At 47.7% G+C, this 22,926-nt stretch overlaps 1 protein-coding gene and 1 pseudogene across 1 annotated transcript in view; both read right to left on the reverse strand.

Annotated features, from left to right (window-relative positions):
• Positions 1-6,987: 6,987 nt before the first annotated feature.
• The window catches only part of TRERF1 (transcriptional regulating factor 1), a 205,130-nt gene continuing 189,191 nt past the window's right edge, over positions 6,988-22,926 (reverse strand). Inside the window, exons 14-18 of the mRNA XM_036247866.1 lie at positions 22,679-22,767; positions 20,560-20,673; positions 13,302-13,505; positions 10,648-10,859; positions 6,988-7,378 (exon numbers count right to left, since the gene is read on the reverse strand). Of these exons, the coding sequence (XP_036103759.1) occupies positions 7,054-7,378; positions 10,648-10,859; positions 13,302-13,505; positions 20,560-20,673; positions 22,679-22,767 (944 nt within the window). The 3' untranslated portion in view covers positions 6,988-7,053. The remainder of the gene's footprint in view (positions 7,379-10,647; positions 10,860-13,301; positions 13,506-20,559; positions 20,674-22,678; positions 22,768-22,926) is intronic.
• On the reverse strand, positions 18,888-19,013 carry LOC118622121 (annotated as a pseudogene).

Consider the following 22,926-nt stretch of genomic DNA (forward strand, 5'->3'; position numbering starts at 1 on the left):
TGGGGAGATCTGGCTTGCAAACCCAGGTTTACCCTTTAGCTGAATGACTTTGGACAAGTTACTTCCCCACTCTAAGCCTCAATTTTCTCATATAGCAACTAGAGATGATAATCGTAGTTACTACTTCAAATAGTTGCTATGAGGATTAAATGAGATACTGATGTATGATGTTTGGTACAATGCCTGGCACATAATAATGCAAATGTCATCCAGTATTTGTACCATAAAGTTGCTTCTACCTCACCTGCCTCACAAGATTGTTGAGAAGATTAAAAATTTAAAGATCAAGTTTACGAGACTATTTCGAAGCATCTAACTAAAGTATTGTGCAACTGGCAAGTTGCTAGTTTTTCTTCCTTCCCTACCCTAATTTGCAGGCTAGAAAACCAAGGAAGAGGTAGAATGATTTGCCCAATATCACACACATTGATGAACGATCTAGGACCAAAACCAGTTTTCCTGCCCCTCAAACCAGCCTCTGTTTACTAGAACTCAGCCCACATGGAGGTGCGGCAGAGATGCCCAGTGTGATCCTACACCAGAGCATGGAAACACCATACTTCATCTGGGTGCACCTCTGCTGTGCTCAGCTGTGCCACACCTGACAGGCTGCCCAGTGCCCTTTGCAGGCCCCCTCTATGAATTGTGACATTCAAAGCTGGCTGGTCTGTCTTGGCCAGTGGAGGTTTCTAACAGCTCATCAACTCTGTTGTTGCTTCTGAAGTTTGCACCAGTCTCTCTATTTAAAATTTCTGTGATGGCTCCTCAGCCTGCTTCTGTCCCCTTTGAGTAGCCTCAGCTGGGTGAGGGTCCTGTCACTACAATGATGTGACATTATATAGCTTGCAAATGACTTTCACCTGTTACCTAATCTGATCCTCACAAGATCGGACATTTTATCCTCATTTTATAAGTGAGGGAACTGAGGCTCAGTGATGAAATGACTCACACTGAGTCACATGGTGAGTTACAGCTGAACAAGCAACCACCTTCAAGATCCTAGTTCAATGCCTTTCCATCCAGGCAGTGGACTGGTGCTGACCCTATGATCAGCTCCAGTTCTATTTATCTCTCTTTGGGTGTGAGGATTAGATAGTCCCACTTCCCCACCTTCCTGCAAGAAGAGATTTTTTAAATTGATTTTTATTTTAAAAGACATGTGCGGTCCTGGCTGGTGTGGCTCAGTTGGTTGAGCATTGTCCCGGGCACTGAAAGGTCACCAGCTCCATTCCCAGTCAGGGCACATGATCAGATTTCAGGCTCAATCCCCAGTCGGGGTTTGTGCAGGAGGCAGCTGATCGAGGTTTCTCTCCCCCCCCCCAATCAATAAAAACATTTTTAGCCCAGCCAGTGTGGCTCAGTGGTTGAGCATCGACCCATGCACCAATAGGTCGCCAGTTTGATTCCCAGTCAGGGCACATGCCCAGGTTGTGGGTCCGATCCCCACTGGGGGGCAGTGCAGGAGGCGGCCAATCGATGTTCTCGCTTATCGATGTTTCTATCTCTCTCTCCCTCTCCCTCTCTCTAAAATCAATAAAGAAAAGAAATTTTTTTTTTAAATTAAAGACATGTGTGGCCTGGACTACTCTTGCCACTAGATACATGGGCTCACAGCATCCTTAAGGACTGGATGCCCTCTCCATCCCTGTGGTCAAACATGGTCTTTATTGATGGGCGCTCTCTGCGTACAAATAATTTCCGTTCCCTCAGAACTCTGCCTTGCATGTGGCCACTACTTGCTGCATTGGGCTCATCAAGTTTCTCCATTTATATTCCTAAATGTGGGAATTCGATTTGGTCCCCTTATTTTCCTGGGCTAAGCTGTGCCACGTATCCCCTAATGGCCTATGGGATTTATAGCTGGGAGTCAGGGGCCAACCCTGGTCCAATTAGCTGGAGGCAAGGTGGGAGTCATTGTGAGGGGCAAACCCAGGATTTGCCAACGATGGGTCTGTGGTGTGTGGGCAGGGACAGTGTTTGAAAGCTTGGCCTATTGTAGGTCTTTTTTCTACCATATAAACTTTCAAACCTCTAACCTGATGTAGATGAACAGGAAGTCAAATAATTCTGGAGAGTTGATGCAAGTCCAGCTTGCTTTATATCCAGGATAAATAAAAGTATGTGCATCAAATATTTCTAAGTTATATCATATTTTGATTGCACCAGTGGTTCTGTTATAAATGACAGCCCTTGTCTCTTGGTCATGATGGTTTCATGGTTATATACTTATCTCCAAGCTCATCAAGTTGCATATGATAAATGTGCATGGCTTTTTATGTCAATCATGTCTCAATAAAGTGGTCAAAAATGGCCATACTGCCAAAAATAAAATTATGCTAGCAGAGGAAGTAATGGCCCAAAACAGTCAAAGGAGAGATCAGTATTGCACGTGATATGTATGTTGGAATGCAAAGCAAGCACGTAGGGCTGGCCGGCCTTCACAACTCAAACAGAAACAATCACTTCCCTGGGGGTGGGGGGCGGGGAGAACAGCCCTTTTCAAAAGATTGTATCTTTTATATAAAGGAAATAATCAGCCCTTTGGCTCTTTTATACAGAGATGTCTTTGATTCAAAGATCACTGCGGTTTCAGTTAAGAATATATTATTCAATTTCTTAACATGCCTTCCTAATTATTTTGCTGTGTCAACATTAAAACTCATCCTCTTTCCCAGGGCCAACTTCAGCCAGCTGGCTGTGGCTAGGGAGTCTGTGGAATTCAAAATTGACTCTAGGTAACTTCAGAAGAGGTTTTGTTTACACACACACACACACACACACACACACACACGGATAAGCGTACCTGAAAGATTAGCAATAATTAATTTAACACAGTTGCTGAGCTCCTACTTTCAATTGCCGTGTAGGTGTGGGTAATGGGGAGGCAGTTCACAATATTAATAACGCATGACCTTTGCTTTCCCGGTGGTGGAATTGGACCAGTTCCCAGGGCTCTGTATGCTCTTTCGAAGTACTGAATTCCTTGGCAGGAAGGAATGATGTCACAGTCATTTTTATACACTCCACTCCCCCGTGTACAGTACAGTGTGGAGTAGTGCCTGGTACATGGGGCTCACGAGTACTGAATGAATGGCTAACAGTTGGAGGAGGCTTCAGATTGGACACCGGAGCCCCTGGCAGCAGAATTAAATTGACAAGGCCGCCCTAATGCAGTACTTCTAGGGGAATAGCTGCTTCACACGGACGGCTGAGATGAAAGTAAAACAACAAAAGAACCTAGATCAAGATCTTAGCAGGTGTGTCCCACTTAAAGCAAATTCTATGTAAAATTCAGAATTTGAGATTTCTCTTGAAGTTTATTATTGGCCATTAAAAAGTAAACATGCTCTTGCCCTGGCCGGTTTGGCTTAGTGGTTAGAGCATCGGCCTGTGGACCAAAGGGTCGTGGGTTGATTCCCGAAACCAAGGGGAAAATATCCTCAGGTGAAGATTAAAAATAAGAATAAACACACTCTAGAATCCGGAAATCCTGATTAGCAATGCATGCAAACTGAGATACCTGTGTGAACAGAGCCCCCTGGTGGTTACAGACCACCAACTCAGGTGGCTCATCCGTGGCTGGAGTAGCAGAAATTTCTGTCCAGGTTGGGCATTTAAATGAGCATTAAACCTGACCAGACCTCTAAACTGGTGTAGAGAAACCAACTAGCAGGCAAGTTAGGATTTATCCAGCATTGAGAATTCATTTCAGTGGCTAGAAATAAGGAATGTGTAAACCAAATGAAACTCAGAAAGATAACATTTTATTATCAGAACAGGTGATGCAATATTGAGTCAGGTTTTCACAAATAAATAAGACATTTTGGTTACATCTCTATTTGAAGAATGCCTCTCTATAGGAAGTGTCATAAAGTTTTGTGGCTAATGACTGGAACCTTTTCAGTAAATTTCTCCTGGCTTTCTTTCTGGGGGAAAAAAAATTGTGATATCACTCGTGGGGGAACCAACCTAGAATGCCCCAGATGTTTGTTTTTAAGGAATGCACCTTTTTAGGACAAGTCTATAAAACATCTTTATTTATTTGTTACATGTGATGTTTAAATATAACTTTGCTTTCAAGCTTCAAACTTTTTTAAAACCCCTGGTAAAATAAGACTTTTGGTTCGCCTTAACAAAAACTGACCTAGGAAGAAACACTTTTAGCAAAATGTATTATAAAATTCACTAGAAAATACTGTCCTCTTTGCCAAAATGTTACATAAAATCCTTATTAAAAATACACACATTACAAAAGAAAAATTATGAATATGCTATACATAGTGCTCTTGATATGGACCAAGGGACCTGCATTCCGGGGAAAATACAGTTATGCACAGTAGATATTATGATGTCAACTTATAGTGCAAAGCTGAATAAATTACATCCTGAAATGGGAAGGCATGCAAGTCATTTGCTGAGAATAGAACATAACGAAGCCAGAACAGGAAGCAATCACAACCACTATTTAAAAATGTTTTCGTTTTTATTACATTAATTTTTTTCAAAAATACTTTTCTTTACAATAGAACTCCTAGAAAATATTTACAACCTTCCTCTAATAAAATATAACAGCAGTTAAATATATTTGAAAATAAGATGGGTTTTTCCATAAAATATATCTGTTAACTTTTTATATACAAGCTTTCTCAAAGAGATCTAAATTCACTAATGAAAAACCATCTGATAGTAAACAGTAACCATGTTGAAGACATTGACCTTCAGAAAGAGAAGTTCTTTGGGGTGGGGAGGGTGGGGGAAGGTAAAACACAACACATACATGCAGGCAGAATCATTTCAGGGGAAAAAAAAAGTACAATGTTTTGCTATGAAGTCAATTCTTTAAGTTGATATTGTAAAAAGAAAATACTAATTCGGGAATTTGAACTGTCTCATTGAGGAGTTCTTTGGTTATTTCAAGTCAAAAATGCTTACACTATACTGCATGGAAAATCAAAATTAAATTGTGCATTATATTTTTGCCTTGGCAACTTAAGTTTATTTTTAATGTTTAAAACTGGAACAGCTGGGCAAGTCTCCAAACAGAGCGAATATGTTTGCTTTATAAACATTTTTCTGGGTGTTGGCTCCTTTGATAGATAAGCTTGCATACACCCAAAAGCAGAACCTTTCCAGAATCCCTCTCAGACCTCCACAGCAGAGGGAAGTAGTCACTGGGACAGGCGCCACCAGCCAGTACCACCGCTGGGATGGTTCTGGAACAGTTCTGCCATGAAGTCGGTGCCGAGCCCAGGCAGGTCTGAGCTCAGAACCTATGAGAGAGAAACCTGTTTGAAATGGCAGCTAACAAAACACCTGTTCTTCCCCTAAATAAAAAATGAAGACACCTCCAAGACTTCTTTTCTGCAAACAGAATGACTGAAATGAAAAGAACCTTTGTGTTTCTCTTCTGCCCTTGGCTTCCTGAGATTCAGAGAACACTGCCTGTGTGGGGCCGCCGTGGGCCACGAGGATGTGCTAAATGATTCTGCAGAGTCAAACTTATCCATATGCTTCCGCTGACATTTTCGCTAATGTCATGCTATTAATGTGCCAGCAAAGTGGCCTGGCATGAACGCCACAGCTACCAGAGCTGGGGAGCCAGCCTACCTGGGTGGGCAAGGCCTGAAAGCCCCCTCTCCGGAAGTCACAAATTAAAGGGGGGGTCCTCTCTGTGCCAGGGCCTTGTCCCAGTCTGGAGGTGCACACTCATTTGCCCCAAGAGTAGGACAGGTCAGTCTGACTCAGCTCAAAAGCCTGAGCTAAATGACACTTTTGAAGGATTACAAGTTTATTACCTTCAGGTACAAACAGCAACCCTGATGACAGGGACAGGAGGAGGCAGAGTTATATAGCTTGGAAGATTCTAGAAGTGCTTTGGTAAATGACTTGAATGAATACATTCATTGCTTGAATGCAAACGTTGGAGCTAAAGTGGTATCTGAAACCATTTTTGTTGGCCTTTAATGCCATTTCCCTCGAATTTGCGATCAAATTTCTTAGAAAACCCTTTTCTTCATAGTTAGCGTCAAGGTAAACTTCAGTCCAGCATAGATGAGTTATAGCAAAATCCCAAATGCACGAAGTTTCACAGTACTTCCAAAGGGCAGAGTCGTTTCAGAACTCCACTGACCATGAGCAATGTTGCAAAACAGAACGGGTTCTTCCGATCTCGTTCTTGGGCAAAGGAACACTTCTTGGCATTCCAGGGACTTCAGTGTGTGCCTCTCCACCACCCCCTCCCTAAAAACAGCCCTGGCAACTGAATAGTTGGGGTTATTTTCTTCCAGATGGGTCTCCAGTGGGCTGTCACGGAAACACGGCTCTGCCAAGCAGCCCCGGGGAGCGTGGACAAGGACAGCGCTCCGCCCCGTGCCCAGATCTTCATGCCAGCCTGCCGGGGGTGCGAGCCTACAAGCGTCCAGTACTCAGGTCCTAGAAACAGGCCCACGGACTGGCAAGCCAACTCTTCACGTGGCATGTGTGCAGAGGCGAGCGTGGCACAGGAGGGCTTCCTTAGCTCCCTGGAAAGCTAGCCGCTAGCGCAGTCTCCTGGCGCAGATGCCAAGTTCACTGTACACTACAGAATGAGGTCAGAACAGAACAGAAATAACTCTTGGTGGGAAAGGATGGCCCAAGGCCCAGCAAGAAGAGGGCAGCCTGCTGCACACAGACACACGCACCGCACACACCGCAAGCTTTGGGATGAAGGGCAAGCGGGACGGGTGGCATCGGAAAGCAAGAGGATGCGAACTGGGCAGGTCTGCTCCCTGCCAGGATGATTCACGGGAATGCGGCCCAGATGAAACACCTCTGAAGGAGAGTTGTGCCAATTATTTATTCCCCCCAACCTCCCACCAAAAAAAAAAAACAAAACATTTTTTTTTTTTTAAATAAAAGGAAAAGAAACTGGATTTTTTCTTCTAAACCTGAATAAAACGACCACTTTTTAAACAGGTAGTTTAAAATGGTTACAAAACAAGCAGGCAGTCCAGGCTTCCTGATCACTGGAGGAGGAGGCCGCGTTTCCGCCGTCGCTGGGTGGCAGACGGACCTTCACAGTTCCGAGTCGCCCTGAAGCAGAACGGGATCCTGATCGTCCAGGAGGAGATCGGCGTCCACGGCCTCGGCCTCTTCCATGACGCCTTCCAGCTGCTGGACCACGTCGTCGTCCAGGATGTCCACGTCCTTGATGGGTTTGAGCAGACTCAGCTGGTCCAGGGGCAGCAGCCGCGGCGCCCCCACCGGCCCCGTAGTCCTCTCGATCGTGGCTGCCATTTCTGCCGCAAAAGCCGCCTTCTGAGCCTTCTGCCTCTGCTGTTCCTCCTGCTGCCTGTGAGTTTTCATGTGTGCATTTCGGCTCTTGATCTTGAAAAAGACTCTAAACAGAAAGAAATAGACGCACGTGAAACTGAGGAGCTCTGAGACGGGGACGCGTGGTCTGGCGCAGTCGGGCTGGCTTTGACAGAGTGCTTGGCTCCTCCGCTCCTAGGACCTCCTCCCTCAGGGACCTGTCCCTCTCCCGTCTCCTCCAAGCATTACAAGAAAATTCTCAAAGGCCTTCCTGTCCGCCTGTGGTCTGGGGCACAGACCTTCTCTCTCCATCACTAACCAAGCCTTTCCAACCAACTTGAGAATCCCCAAGTCATGCCGCCAAGCTCTGATAGTTCCCATCGTGAGACAACCCACCAGCCGCCCTCTGGCCTCTGTCCCTGTTCTTCCACAGTCAGAATTCTATTTTAAAAAATATTTTTTTTCTTTATTGAGTTTAGAGAGAGGAAGGGAGAAGGAGAGAGAGAAACGTTGATGAGAGAGAACAGCAACTGCCTCCTGCATGCCCCCCACTGGGGAGTGGACCCACAAGTTGGGCATGTGCCCTGACCGGGAATCAGACTGGTGACCTCCTGGTGCACGGGGCAATGCTCAACCACTGAGCCCCACCAGCCGGGCCGGTCAGAATTCTTTAGGATCTGTACACACTGGCTATAGCTCCTTTTTCCTCCACTCTCTCCAACTGGACTGCTGTCCCCTCCACTTCAGCCCAAGTGCTCTTCTCAAGGTCACCAAAAACTCCGTGTGGCCAAACCCAATGGCCCTCTTCTGTCTTCACTGTACCTGACTTCTGAGCTGTATCCACCATCCCTTTCACCTGAGACCCCTTCTTGTTGGCCATCTATTATCATTGTTTTCTATTGTTTGCTTTAGAATGAAATAGTGGTTCTCACCTGAGGGTGACTTTGCTCCCCAGGGAACATCTGGTAATGTCTGGTGACATTTCTGATTGTCACAAGTATGGGGGGGGGTTACTGCTGGCATCTAGTGAGTAGAGGCCAGGGACCCCGGTAAACATCCTGCAACGCAGAGGGCAGCCCCTCTTCCCCAAACAAGGAATTATCAGACCCTGATGTCAGTGCTGAGGTTGAGAAACCCCGAGATAAGAGGTCTGCACACTATGGTCAGTGGGCCAAACCCAGCCAGCCCGTTGCCTATTTTTGTAAATAAGGTTTCACAATACAGCCACATCTGGCCTTTGTGTGAAAATACTCCATCTGGACCTTTTCCAGCAAGTCTGCCTAGATGTGAGGCTGCCCACTCACGGAGCAGAGTGGCGTAAATACTCTCCACTCATTCCGGAGCTCAGAAAGGAAAAACTAACAGAAAGTGAGAAAACGGAAACCTGATCCCCACGACCAGAGGCAGGGTCGATGAGTCACAGTTGGACATCCTGAAAACATTTGCCTAATGCCATTCCTAGTTGGGAAAACCACAGAAAATCTTTCTATTTCCCATGAAATCTTAACTGGAATTATGGTAGAAAAAGGTCCCAAGAAACATAAAAGTAAGACGAGGAAACATTTAATGGATGTCACCGAAAGAGCCAGAGAACTCGAAATACTAATTTTTGTTAAAATGCCCTGTGTCTGCACCTTGCGGAATAAGGAGTCGCCGCCTGTCTGAGTAGAGGAGTGGAAGGTGCTAGCTCTTCAGAGGAACCTGGCGAGACCCCGACCACCCGGCCCTCATCACCCCAAAGCAGACAGGTAGGAGGTAACGAGAGTCGGCCTAAGGAGGTTTCATTAATTCAAGTTAATAAACCTAATGATCAATTCAGAGGGTATGTCTTCCATGGTGACATGAAGAAGACACCAGAGAGGAGGGGACCGGTGCCTAAATCCACCTTCCCCATCCCTGCACTTCACCGAGGGAAGAGAGCGCTCATTCCAATTCACTGAGTCGGGTGTCCTCAGAGGCCAAGGGCCCGGCCGGGCCAGCCTGCACGGTGTCAGTCCCCACTCAGCTGTGCACCGTGACGAGCAGCTCACCCGCTCTGTGCCTCAGTGTCTCTGCTTTACAGGGTCACCGTAAAGATGAAATTCATCAATACGTGTACAGATCCTTAAAAGGAGTGCCAGGCAAATAGTGAGCCCCTGAGAAGGGGCAGCTACTATTAAGTTCCTTGAAATATCCCTCGAGAATGTCTGCCACAAAGTTGGCTTCATTCATCCAGCGAGGGATGTTTTCCTGGTAGAGTTTCAGCAGCTACCTGGTTGCCCTCTCTCCAGGTAATATTACTCTTCATGTCTGAGGCTCTGGAGAACGCGGGAAGAGAAACTCGGCACTGGCCAAGGACGTCACTGGTGCTGTCTCGCCCGAGTCCTCCAAGTCAGGCAGACTCACTGAGAGTAGACTGACAGTATACTGGATACTGCGGGAGGGAGCCGTGTGCCTTATCATCAGTGGTAGTTTCTACCTACAGCAAGTAAATAAACACTGCAAACCAACAGGATGGAGCAGTGGTTAGAAGCCCGGGCTCTGCATTTGAACACAGCTGGGTTCAAATGCAGCTCTGCTCTTACTGGTGGTGTGACCTGGGGCAAGTCACTGTACCTAACCTTCAGTCCTAATTTGTAAAACAAGGATAAAAACAGGATCTGTATCGTGGAGTTTCTGGGTGAGGATTAAATGAGCTCATGCACATACAGTATATAATAAAATAAGTGCTCAGTAAATGTGAGCTGCTATTATTCCCCACAGTCAATTTTACCCTTAGCCGTTGTTGTAAACTGTACTTAAAGGGGCAGGGATGCCAAATAGGTTTTCTCTCACGAGTCAACTCTGATCAATTGGTTGGGCTTGCTTGGAGCATTACGATGGAAAGGATTTGAAGTCTTGACTTAACATGGTAGCAAGAGTGCAGCAATTGATTGGTGATGTCTGCGCTGGGCACAGGCACGAGCAGCTGTGGGAGGGAGCTGGCTCTGCTACAGAGGCTCCTGGTTAGGTGTCTCAGAGCCGTTCTCTCTTAACAGGGAGGCCAAGGGAGCAATGCGGGCAAACATGGCTTGGGTGTGATGGGCAGAAGCGGGAATCACTTCCCATCCACCCTTTTTGTAACAGAGGTAAGTTTTGTCGCTAAAGGTTTGCTCTCTGAAGATGACCATGCTCATTAGGCTTTAAGATCTCAGAATGACATCATGAGTCAGAGACCAAGTCCACCCACCCTGAGGCCCCTGCAGACCTCACGGATGGTTTCAGGGAGAACTTAGGAGTCCGGGTTCTTTCTCTAACTACTTCAGAGCCTCTTGGCCCAGCCCCCACTGAGCGACTGTCCACCACACTCAGACGCAGCCCCGGTCCAGTGCCACCTACTTGCCACACTCCTTGCAGGGGAAGATGGTGGTGGGGTCTGTCTCGCCGCTGGTGGTGCTATGAGAGGGCGAGCTCTTCACCGAGCAGTACCCGCTTTGGGCATTGCTAGGCTTCTGCTTCCCAGAGGGGACAGCGCCCCGAGCTTTGGTCACCTGGTTGGTGCCACCGTGGATGCGGGCGTGGCCGTTCAGTGCCTGTCGGGAGCTGAACACCTGGGGAAGAAAGGGAGTGACATGACATCTACAGTCCTGAAAAGGAAATTAGGGTTGTTAGTTACTCAGTGGTAAACACGAGGTATTTGAAACAGTCTAATGATGGGGCACAGGGGTTCACACAGCACACCTGGGCACACCCCACAACCTCAAACACTATGCCACCCAACCCCCCGCTGTCATAACCAGAAGACCGAGGCCATGTGGCGGTGGGAGGACAAAGCTGCCATCTGGGTCAGGAGACTGGGGGCTCGACCCAGCACCCGTCGAACAGGGAGGTCGTGGCGCCACACCCCTTACTGTTTTCCCATCTGTATAATGGGGGGCTCAAATAGTTTTTAAGTCAGGAACTACCTCCCCTTCTTTTTCTTTTCTTTTCCCCTTTCCCTTCTTTTTTCATTTAAAAAAGACAAAAACAAATCAGATCTTCCTCAAAGGCTCCAGGTTAAAAGCAGAGGTACTCCGGCAGAAACGGAGCCAGCATCCCAGAACTGAGCCAGCATGCTCAGCGGCCCCCAGGAAGCCCGAGAGTCCCAGGGAACAATCTGAAAGGCACTGACTGGCTGCTCTGACAGTCTGTCTGTTACATCCAAACCCAGTCAGCAGCCCGTCACTGAAGCAATGCTTCAGACCCCCCGCTTTTACTACAGGACGATCAAAAGGGGAAGGACCTGGGCAATGCGTCGAAGCTTGCCGTAAAGCAGGGCTTCCTAAGCTCGGCGTCACCGACAGGTGGGGCTGTCTGTAGGATGCCAACAGCACCCCTGGCCTCTGCCCACTGGATGCCAGTAGCACCCCCTTGGTTGTGATAGTATTTGGACATTGCCAAATGTTCAGGGAAACAAAATCATGGTCAGTTGAGAACCACTGTTGTAAAGGCATAGAAGCCACAACCCTGAATTCCGAGAGCCCGATGTCAGCTAGCGGGGGTGACCCCAAGCTGCCCCGCTGTGGGTGGTTGTTCTGTGTTAAATTCACGAGCTCAGTTTGTGGTCTTACAGGGAAAAAAGATGTATTGCTGAATTAGCAACCCAGACCACCATGGTTAGGCAAGGATTATACACATTTTCCTCTGTGATTTTTAAAAGTCATTGAAAGGTATCCATCCAGCTGAGCCCCCTGATTGGGAAACGTCAAAGATGACGTCCCACGTGGTGAAGAATTTACTGCACATCAAAAAATATAAATTGAGGAAGCATCCAAGTTTTAAACAAATTTACATAGAAATATTGTCACTTGAAGTCACACCTTCATGACCCGGAACAGAAGCACTCTACACAAAATGGCAAGGGTGGTGTGACATGTCCAGGTCACTCATTAAACATCAAAGTAAAAACAAGCCTGCAATTTCATGTTCTCTTCCAAGTTAATGTAAATATGTGCGTGGTGTGTGTGTGTGTATATATACATACATTTTTTTTTACCTTTTCACTTTTTCTTAAATGTAAATTAAGTGAATTTCTGCCTTAGGATCTAAATACTTTAAGGACTGTTGCTTTCTCTAAGTGACAGGCTCCATAAGCAGCCTTGAGCACACTCTGGAAAACACTGTTGTTCCACATAATGGACAAGTGAAGATTCATACTAACTTTAGGAAAACAGGGATTCTTGTGAAGGAAGCAACATTTTCATTTTTCGAGTGGTACCCCTGGAACTCACCTGTACAGGTGTGCCAGGCTGTAAGAAACCCGACTTGGGAAAAGCTCAATAATTCAGACTAGTGGGGGACCTGCGGGGGACTGAGAGTCCAAAGTACACGACTTTTAACAACTGTTGAGGTGCACAGGGAGCCTTCGGCCGGGCCAACACACTCTGCAAGGCCTCCGCTAGTGCTCGGAGTGATCAATGGTGAACTGGTTGTATTTTAGCTAAAGGATGCTTCTAACGTACTTGAAAAGTACGAGGTTAAGAATTACACAGAATCCCTTTTGGTCTATTTACATGATCAATTTGCTCAGTAACTCTGTTGTTGCCCCCAAAGAATACAAAGATAAACTTCGGCTAAGTCTTTGTAATTATGCCACGTACGGGACAATCCTCTGTGGGCTCTCCTAGCGCAACTAAATGCAACAGGGCAGGACCGGTGCGACACACAGCCCAGGGGAGGGCAGAGACGCCAAGGAATGGAGGGCGAGCTCGGAGGCTCAGGCTCACTGCACAGCCCTGGGGCCCGGCACTGACTTGCTCGGAACCTCACGCTTGCTGAGGGCAGGGATCTACTTCGTGTCCTCTGAGCATGTAGCCCAGCGCCTAGCACAGGACACGCACTCCAGAATTATCCACCAGCTGAGTGAGTAGACGGGATAAAAGACAGAAAACCATGGCAATATGAATCCCTCTGCCGGCCTCCACTGCAGCTGGGGCTCCCTTCCTAGAGCCAGGCCCAGCCACACGCCAGGCCCGCGCCAGCCCCAGATCCCCGAAGGACGCACAGACACTTACAGCCCCACAGTTGGGCATTTCACAGATGAAGGAGCCCGAGGGCTGGCCGAGGGCCTGCAGGGGTGGCCCCTCTGCGGGAGCCAGGACAGGGCCCGGCTGCAGCTCGGGGGACTTGGGCACTTCACTCTCCTCTTCTCGCGTGGATTTCCTATCTTCCTCCTGGTCGTCGTCCTCCTCCTCCAACTCTTCGTCTTCTTCACTCGTCTAGTGTTAAGGCAATAAAAGCAAAAGGGGAAAAGTCCCCAAATGGCATTTTTAGGGCTGAACAGAACCCACAGGACCGGAGAGGGGGGAGGGGCTGGACGCTGGGGCTACGTTGGTTTCTCTCTGCATAAGGGACACTGGACACTTGGAATTCTGAAGTCCCCCTACCCCACCCTGGATCCCCTCATTATTTACATAAAAATATTTTAAGGCAGGGAGGAGAGATTTTTGTATGCAGAGTTTCTCCACCTTTTTCAAGACCAGCAGACCTTGAAACAGACTAAACCCAGGCAGGCTGCCCACTGAGTCTGTCTGTCCTGCTCTGTTCCCAGAGTCATGTGGAGGGTTTTCAAGCAATAGCATTGCGGTGGGACCCTTTGGAGAGAGACTAAAGACCTATCTGGAATTGTTCTACAGGCCTCGTAACCCACTTCCACACAAGACGCCCGAGATGTGGATCTGGCCCGTGGAAAGCACGGGACAGGGGTGCTCCCGCTCTGACCTTGTCAGAAAAGAGAGTCAAAGAGTGAACCACAGTGACTTTGAAAAGGAGGAAAATGCACGGGGATATGCCCTTTTATCATGTGCTTTCTTTTTTCTTAATAAAAAAATTTTTTAATCCTCACCCAAGGATATTTTTTATTTATCTTCAGATAGAGTGGGAGGGGGAGAGAGAGAGAAAGAGAAACATCAATGTGAGAGAGACACAGTGATTGGTTGCCTCCCGCATGACCCCGACCAGGGCTACGGACCGAACCGCAACCGAGGTATGTGCCCTTGACCTGAGTCGAACCCGAGACTGTTTGGTCTCGATGCTCGAACCGCTAAGCCAAACTGGCCAGGGCTCATGTGCTTTTCCTATTCCAGTCCATCTCTGATCAGGGGTTTGTAGAAATGCCTTCCGGAGGCATTCTATGAAAAAGAACAAGACAAATACTTTCTATAAATAATCGCCATCTCTGCTACCACGGTCTCCTCCCTCTTCGGCAGAAGAGCAACCAGGTGGAACGAGGCAGAAGGCCCGTGCCTCCTTCCTCAGGTTAGCAAAACAGTAAACTAACTGATGGCGCAGCTCGAAGCAGGGCCGGCCGGGCTGGAAGGGAGGGCAGGAATCCAGGAGACCCTCATTCTGCCTCTTGTTTAACTAACAACCCTATTCCTCTCTCCGTCCTCTTCGGGGGTGAGGGATGCTGGCTCCTCCAGGCCCAGAAGGACTGGGGCCAGGAAAAGGGAGTTCTTTGTCACATCAGCCTCGTTCCAGCCTCCATTTCACATCTCTTCACACCTTACAAAGTGCTTTCACATTTGCCACATCACTGACATGTCTGTAAACAGTCTCCCCAATTTACAAACGAGGACAGGAAAGGGCTGCCCTGACCCTGGTGGGGCATTTCTCTCTCTCTCTTGTTAATCCTCACCTGAGGATATTTTTCCACAGATTGTTAGAGAGTAGAAGGGAGGGAGCAAAGGGGAGAGAGCGAAACATTGATGTGAGAGAGACACATCAATTGTTTGCCTCCTGCTTGCACCCCAACCGAGGCTGGGGATTGAACCTACAACCGAGGTACGTGCCCTGCACTGGGTAGCAAACCTGTAACCCTTCTATGTGAGGGCTGACACTTTAACCACTGGGCCACACTGGCCAGGGTATATTAAGTTTTATTTTTATTTTGTGAATTAAATTTATTGGGTTGACATTGATTAATAAAATTATATAGGTTTCGCATGTACAGTTCTATGATATGTCATCTCCATTTTGCATAGTGTGTTTACCACTCACAATCGGATCTATCCCCACATAAGTGACATCGCCACGCTCTGTGCACACCACTGCTTAACGCACATGGCTCCAGTCTGGTTTACCCCCGACAGCGGGGTAACTCTGGGTGAGCCTATGATTCTTAGAACCCAGAAGCCAGAATGTCCAAGAAGAACAGATTTCTGAGAGCAGTGGTCCTGGGATGCAGAAACCACAGCTTCCTCTCTCCAGTCTGGACTGGGGCTGGGGAGAAAGAAAGACAAAGCCAGCAAGGATGGGCGCTCAGCACTCCCCTCACTGGGTCAGCAGTGACTGTGTTCAACATCTCATGTGCATATTTAAGATCACGTAGTAACAGGGTGTACGTGAGAAACAGTCCCAGTTCCCACTGAGTTAATTAGGATTAATTAGTAATAATTACATTTGCTGAAAGACTTCAATGAATACAGATACAGGACTAATACATTTATAGAGTGATTTATGATAGAAGCTATAGGTTTCCTACTAATGTATAAACATCCAGGTTGATTTCACTTAAATGGCCACATTCCCATCTGAATCCACCGTCTTCCAGTCTTAAAGAGTTTCAGGTAAAACCATGTTATGTCAAACCCCAAGGGTTCACTCCATTCCGTACAGAACTGGAACTTCATGGTCTCAAATACCAGTTTGTTATTAAGCAGCCCAGGGCCTATAGCTTGGCTTTTTAAATAAATTACACAATAACTTTAAATGACAATGGCATTACTTCACGGTACTTGTAATAATTACAATGTTCTCACGATGCCATTTTTTTGGCTTAAGGACGCTGGGAAGAAACGTTCCATATAGCCGCACAATTACAGATTTGATGACACTGTCCTGTGATTACATATGTCTCAGGAATTTAGACTGGTTTTATTTCAACTGGTGATCTATACATGTTCACAAAATGATGTCTCATTAAGCCAAATAGCTTGCCACAATGACTAAGAGATGCAAAGATAGGACAAAAATCCTGACATGTAGAACTTCCTATCAGCAAGTTGGCCATTTTATGATGTGAAATAAAACATTGAGTAATATTCCAAAATCGGTAGCAGGTGGGCAGATACAGGACAGGGGGATGGTTACCTATTTAACGTGGTGCTCAAAATCTGGAGTGTCCACAGTACGGGTTTCTTTTTTTCCCCTCAATTAAGTATTGGGGTAACATTGGTTAATAACATTATATAAATTTCAAGAGTTACTTGAGGTGGAAGATACTTTTATTTCTCAGGCATGTAAATGAAATTTGTATTACGAGAAATTTGTAAGTTAAAATACAAATGTTTACCCTGGCCGGTTTGGCTCAGCAGTTAGAGCATCAGCCCGTGGACCAATGAGTCCCGGGTTCGATTCCGGACAAGGGCATGTACCTCAGCTGTGATTTGTCCCCGGCCTTGGTTGGGCTCGTGCAGAAGGCAACCAGTCCACGTGTCCCTCTCATGTCGATGTTTCTCCCCCCCAACTCTATCTGAAGATAAATGGAAAAATATCCTCAGGTGAGGATTAAAAACAAAAATAAACAAAAATAAAACAAATATTCAACAACCCCTATTTGCCCCCAAATACAACCTTGAGTGTTAGTCACTGATGATGGCGGTGGTGACAACGTTCTGAACGACTGCTATGAGGCAGGCATCCACACACATTCCAGTTCTCACAACAACCCTGTACCAATTTTTCTTTTTCAAACAAATGAGGAAATTGGCCAGAGAACTCATTTTCCCAAGGTCAGTGGCTGGTAAAACCTGGGCCATCTGATTCCCAAACCCCTTTCACCCCTCGCCCGGCTGCAAATGTCCACAGGTGTGTGTCTGCCTGCCTGGGCATGGCTTAAATACCTCTCAGAACCCCTGGAACAGCTGCTTTAAATGATAAGGACAAGGAGGATATTTCCCTGGTCAGTGGGGTGTAGGTACCTAAGGAGCGTAGACCATGGGTGGGCTTTGCCCTTGTAGCCCTGACTGCTGTCTTCCAAAGTCAATTAGTTTCTTGACTGTATTAAGTTTTGTTCATAGCCAGATCTACAGATTTGTCTGAAGTGGGATCATGAGAACAGACAGGGCACAGCACTGTCCTCCCACCTCCTCAACAGGGCGCATCTTGGCCCCTTCTTCTGCTGCAAGGAAGGTGGAGGGGCCTGTGATGGTTTCGGGCCAGAAGGCAGACTGCCCTGCTGGTTCCCGAAGGGCCAGCACGCCTCACAAAGTCTCCCGCTCTCCCCTCTCCCCACACGGGGGCCTAAGCTACCCGGGCATGTTCCAATGGGGTGAAATGGTCACCTGTCCCTTTACTAAAACACTGAGGACACACAATCAGGAGAGCTCCCCCAGGTGTCCCAGGCAGGTTTGAAGGATAAACAGCAGGACCCCTGTCCTAGGACAGAGCCTTCCGTACCCTCAGCCCTTGCACGGTCCCGATTCTTCATCTACAGACTATTGTCAGAAGGCTGGGCCTTCGCAGTGCCCCAGAGAGTGTGAGCTACCACACGGGCCTTAGATCAAGGTTTTCTTGTTTTTGTGGGCCTGAGTCATCTCTGCACATCACTTTTGGTTCTCCCTGAACTCAGAGGTCACAAGGGTGTGGATGCTCCTGATCCAGCCTAATACTGGCTCCTGGTGAGTAAGCCCAAGAAGGTGTGGCCCCTCGGGCACCGTCGTAACCTCACCTGGCCTGGCTTTTCTACCCCCCTCCAAAGCCCTGTTGGCCCGAGACAGTGCCTCTGCCTTTCGAGGTAACAACTTCCTTGGCAACACCCCTATGCTCAGAATCCCCTGTTCACCCTGTCTCCCTCCAGTACGTTTACAGTTCCTGTGCACCGCAGCCATGTTTGTTCACTCAGTAAGTATCTGCTTAGTGCCTCTATTACACAGACACACTCCGAGGCACCTGATGACACCCAGGCCAAAGACACACCAGTTTGCCTTAGGAAACCTTATCCTCTGACTTTGCCCTTTTCCAAATCATTGAAGGTATTTGCTCGTTTACAGGAGCCAGGTCCCAGGTGGCCAAGGCCAGGGTTCTTTGTGCTTCCTTGTTTACTACCTATTCGACCCACATGGAAGCAATGCCTGGTGTGACCTGGGGCAAGCCTCTCCCCCTCTGGGCCTCAAACTTCGGACCGAGAGCCTCAGGTCGTACCTAAGAACTGTTCTCATTTCATACTGCCCTTAAACACGTGTGGGTTCCCGGTCAGGTTTCTACGTGTGCATGCCACATCTTCCCCGCTAGAGCGCGTGCTCACCTGGGTAAGTGGGAACAGAGCCAGTTAACACTCCGAGTCACCCACTGCTGTTTATGCCGTGGGGACTCAGTTGGTTTTAGTTGACTGAAGCAGATGAGGCCACACTGCCTTTTTTTTTTTCCCTTACTGATTTTACAGAGAGAGGAAGAAAGGGAGGGAGAGAGAGAAACATCGATGAGAGAGAACATTGATTGGCTGCCTCCTGCATGCCCCCTGACTGGGGATCAGGCCCACAACCTGGGCATGTGCCCTGACCAGGAATTGAACTGGTGACTTCTTGGTGCGTGGGTTGACACTCAACCACTGAGCCACACCGGCCGGGCTGCATTGTTTTTTTTAAATTTTTTAATTTTTCCACTGTGCAACCCCCTGCAGTGCTTGCAGCAGAGGCCAGGCAGTGGTTCAAGGCCACAGTGTTCTCTGACATGGGGCACTATGAGAGGCCCAGGGGGATGGGCCTGCCGTAAATCCAAACCCATGCATCACACTGCTTTTTTATAAGTATGTTTTTATCGATTTTTCTAGAGAGAAAGTAAAGGAGAGAGAGAGAAACATCTACGTGAGAAACATTGATCGGCTGCTTCCTGCACGCCCCCTACTGGGGATCGAGCTCACAACCGGGGCTTGTGCCCAGACCGGGAATCGAATCGGGACCTCTCAGTCCATGGGACGACGCTCAGTCCACTGAGCCACACCGGCCGGGCCGCATTTCTTTTTTTAAACATTAGGCCACAGATGAACAAAAGGCTATTCTGACACAAGACATCACTACTTAAACCAGTCAGACAAAAGCCCTGGTCACAGGAAACCCTCAATACAGAATACTGTCCACTTTAATCAAAAGAATGGAAATTCCCTTCTATCCTACAGACATCTATTTCATCTCATATTTGAGTCTAAATGTAAATTTATATATGTATGTATGTCTCACAGCTAGTCTCAATACTTAGCTAGGAACTTGGGCTTCTGAAGTATGAATGAGTCTAAGTGATTTTACATTTTGTTAAGAGAACTGCATTTGATTTAAGTATTACATAAGGGAATCAGGCTTAGACAACACACTCACCAGCCACTGACCACAGCTAAGTCACTCTGTGCCTCAGTTTCCTACCTCATAGAACTGGCGTTGAGGATTAGATGAGTCAATACTTGTAAAGTGTCCAGCACAATGCCCGGCACATACAAAGTCTTTTCAAAAAAATAACCCACATATGTGTGACACTCACACCGGGCACTACTGGAATGACAGAATGATCAGATATTCACACCATTCGTTAGTTCTAAACACGTTCCCTGACGATACAGGCTGGGGCTTGGTAACCTGCTGTAAGACATGTAACTACATGTACTACACATGCACACAGTAGGCAGTATTTTCCACTGCAGATGAGATGGAGATTTCCCCTGGCCATGGACAGAGAGGAGAGTTCACCTCAAAAATGAACGTGACCAAAGCCACTCACACAGGGTTCTGAGATGGGTTCGATCGTATGTCTTTAGTATGTACTTAATAAGCAGCCGCTGACTGCCTGCTAATGAAGGAAGTCACCGTCAGGGGGAAATGGTGATGTGAGCATTAGGACAATGACACTGTGCTGAGCAGTTGGTTCCTCCATCACTGACCGTCCCTGGCACTATCTAAAGCCAGGCCCCTTCTTGCTCATGCTTCATAGAAGCTGTGGTCAAGCTGAGGCTCCTTCATCTTTTGGAAGCACGTTATATACTCTGATCAGTGGCATCTGTGATGTGGAAGGATCGAGGAGGAGGTACACTGGGGGTCTGGGCACCTGCTTATACAAAACCAACCACCCGAGGCTGGGACCACCCTGGCTTAACCCTGGCTCCTACCCGCCTTGGACACAGGCCAGCCCCACCTCCTTCACTGAACCCCGCCGGGGAGCGGGGCTGTCACCCCCTCACTTCGGCCACCTGGGCAGCAGAGCCAAACCAAACGCCAGCCCCTTACTAACCTGGGCGTGGGGTGGGAGTGGGGCCAGCATAAGCAGCGACTCGGCAGCTTCACTCACCACACAGTCGTCCACGAGCTCCGTGAGGCGTGTGCGGTGCTTGCGCCCCAAGCGCATCACCTTCTTCCACGTGTAGTAGTACTCCACGCACTGAGCCACCGTCTTCGACTTCACCTGCGGAGGGCAGCGCAAGGTCAGCGCCACAGCAGGCAGCGCGCAAAGCAGTGCGCTTCGGTGGAGATTTAATTTTGTAATATGCGGTTCAATGAAAATTGTATACAGAGAAAAAAATCTCCTTCCCATGCCAATTCTCCATCCATCCAACTCTCCCCACCCCTGCAGCACAGCGAGCCCCTCTCATGGACTTCTTGGCTAGCACTCGCTGAATTTCTTTACGCAGATACCAACAAACACAGAGGTATGATCCTTCCCACCATTTTCCTCACAAAAGGTAGCGTATATGTTTTGCAACCTGGTTTTTGCACAATATAGCCTGGAGATTTTTCATGTCAGTCCACAGAGAGCTCACTCCTCTTAATCTGTGAAGCAGCATGCTTTCTCATTAAATGTGCCTGAATGTGTTTGGTTGTCTGACTCGTTGACCTTCAGAATCTATTTATGAAGAATGCTCCTTAGTCACTGAACAGGAACATAAGCAAAGTTGTAATGACAAGAGCTTAGTTTTTGCAGGAAACAAACTTTGCTCTACTCTTCCCTGAAAGAGAAAAGGTAGTGTTTTAAAGAGAAAAAAAATTCCTTTGTGTAGTTCATGAATCTCTAAGCTCAAAGTGTGGTTGGCTAAAGTGGGTTTTCTGGAGGCAGGTAAAAAGCTGGCGGTGCCCTTTGGGGTGGGGACACAGCCACCTGCATGGTGAGATGAGGAGGACACCCCCAGAAGACTCATCTCCTCAAAGCTGCCCGATTCACATCCACCTGACACCTTGAATTTTGACACCAGAATCACCCAGGGAGTAAGGATACTGCCCCAGAGAGCCCTTGCTTAAAAACCCGTGTTGCGCCCGGCCGGTGTGGCTCAGTGGATTGAGCATCGTCCCAAAGACTGAGAGGTCCTGGTTTGATTCCCAGTCAGGGCACATGCCTGGGTTTTGGGTTTGGTCCCAAGAAGGGGGTGTGCAGGGGGCAGCCAATTGATGTTTCTCTCTCACATCAAGTTTCTCTCTCCCTTCCTCTCTCTCTAAAAAATCAATAAAAACATATTAAAACAAACAAACAGACAACAAAACCTGTGTTGCCTGACAAGTGTATCACATGAATCTATGTGTGAGGCCTTCAAGGAATGAGGTCCAGGGTGGGTCAGCCCGGGGGAGGTGACTCAGGAAAGATTGGAGCATGGGGGCTGCGGGCAGAGGGCGTGTTGGCCTCCCAGGCAGCGCCAGGTATGAGTGATACAGATCTGGAGATGGGGGCAGGCTGGAGAGCAAGTCCAGCTGCTTGGACTCCTGTCCAACAAGGCCTGCAACTGAGGACATGTGCCCAGGACACCACTGGTACCACTGGCTCAGCTCGGAGCCAGTGGGAGCTGTCTGTCACCCGTGACCCTGTTCTCCGTGGACCTGAACACCTTCATGACCTACTAATGTATCATGGCTCCACCATTCCTCGTCTGCTGAACCACACTGGAATTGTTTTAACTTTCAGCCTAAACCACGTCTCAGCCAAGTAAGGCCTATTAGGTTTATTGTCTGCTGTATAAAGTGCCGTTTCATCTATGGGAAAGAGGTCTATTTTGCTGCGAAATGCTGTATATGTATTGTTTTTACTATCACCGTCGTCATGATTAGGGGCTCAACACCAGAAACTACCGGCTAGGGGGCAATTTCCCAGAAAAAAGTTCTGTCAGAAAAATGATAGATCCATCAAATATACATGAAATACATTATGTAAATTGTGAAGCAGAAGCCCCAGTTCTCCTTATTCTAACAGAATGCATAAATTATACATTTTTATGATAAAAATAATTTCCCATCACTGTCGTGTCCAAATACTCTACGTCCTCCTCCCCCCTTCCCCCCGACATCGGGGCCATGCGGCCCTGTAACAAATGCCGTCCTTCCCCAGCGAGGGGGGCAGACACCTTGCTTGTGAGAACATTAAGCCAGCAACCAGACACTTCTCCCAAATTCAGTTTTAAGTGAGCAACGGGAAAACGCATGCTTACCATCTTCTGTACAAAAATAAAGTCTTTGCTGTAAGTGGCTAGTGCTTTATTAAACAGTTTTCTTTCCAGGGAGCTCCACCTGTCCGAACCTAAGACAAAACACACACTTCGTAAGAACGGCTCCCAGCTCTCCCCACGCTGCTGGTTCCAGCTTCCCAGGTCTCCCCACCTTCGTAGTTGGTTCGCTTAAGTTACAAAGTAAAACCGTTGAACAGATAATATAATACCCACCAAACTCCTTTTGGAAC

The sequence above is a fragment of the Molossus molossus genome, unplaced genomic scaffold (genome assembly GCF_014108415.1).
Source record: "Molossus molossus isolate mMolMol1 unplaced genomic scaffold, mMolMol1.p scaffold_m16_p_8, whole genome shotgun sequence".
NCBI classification, from domain to species: Eukaryota; Metazoa; Chordata; class Mammalia; order Chiroptera; family Molossidae; genus Molossus; species Molossus molossus.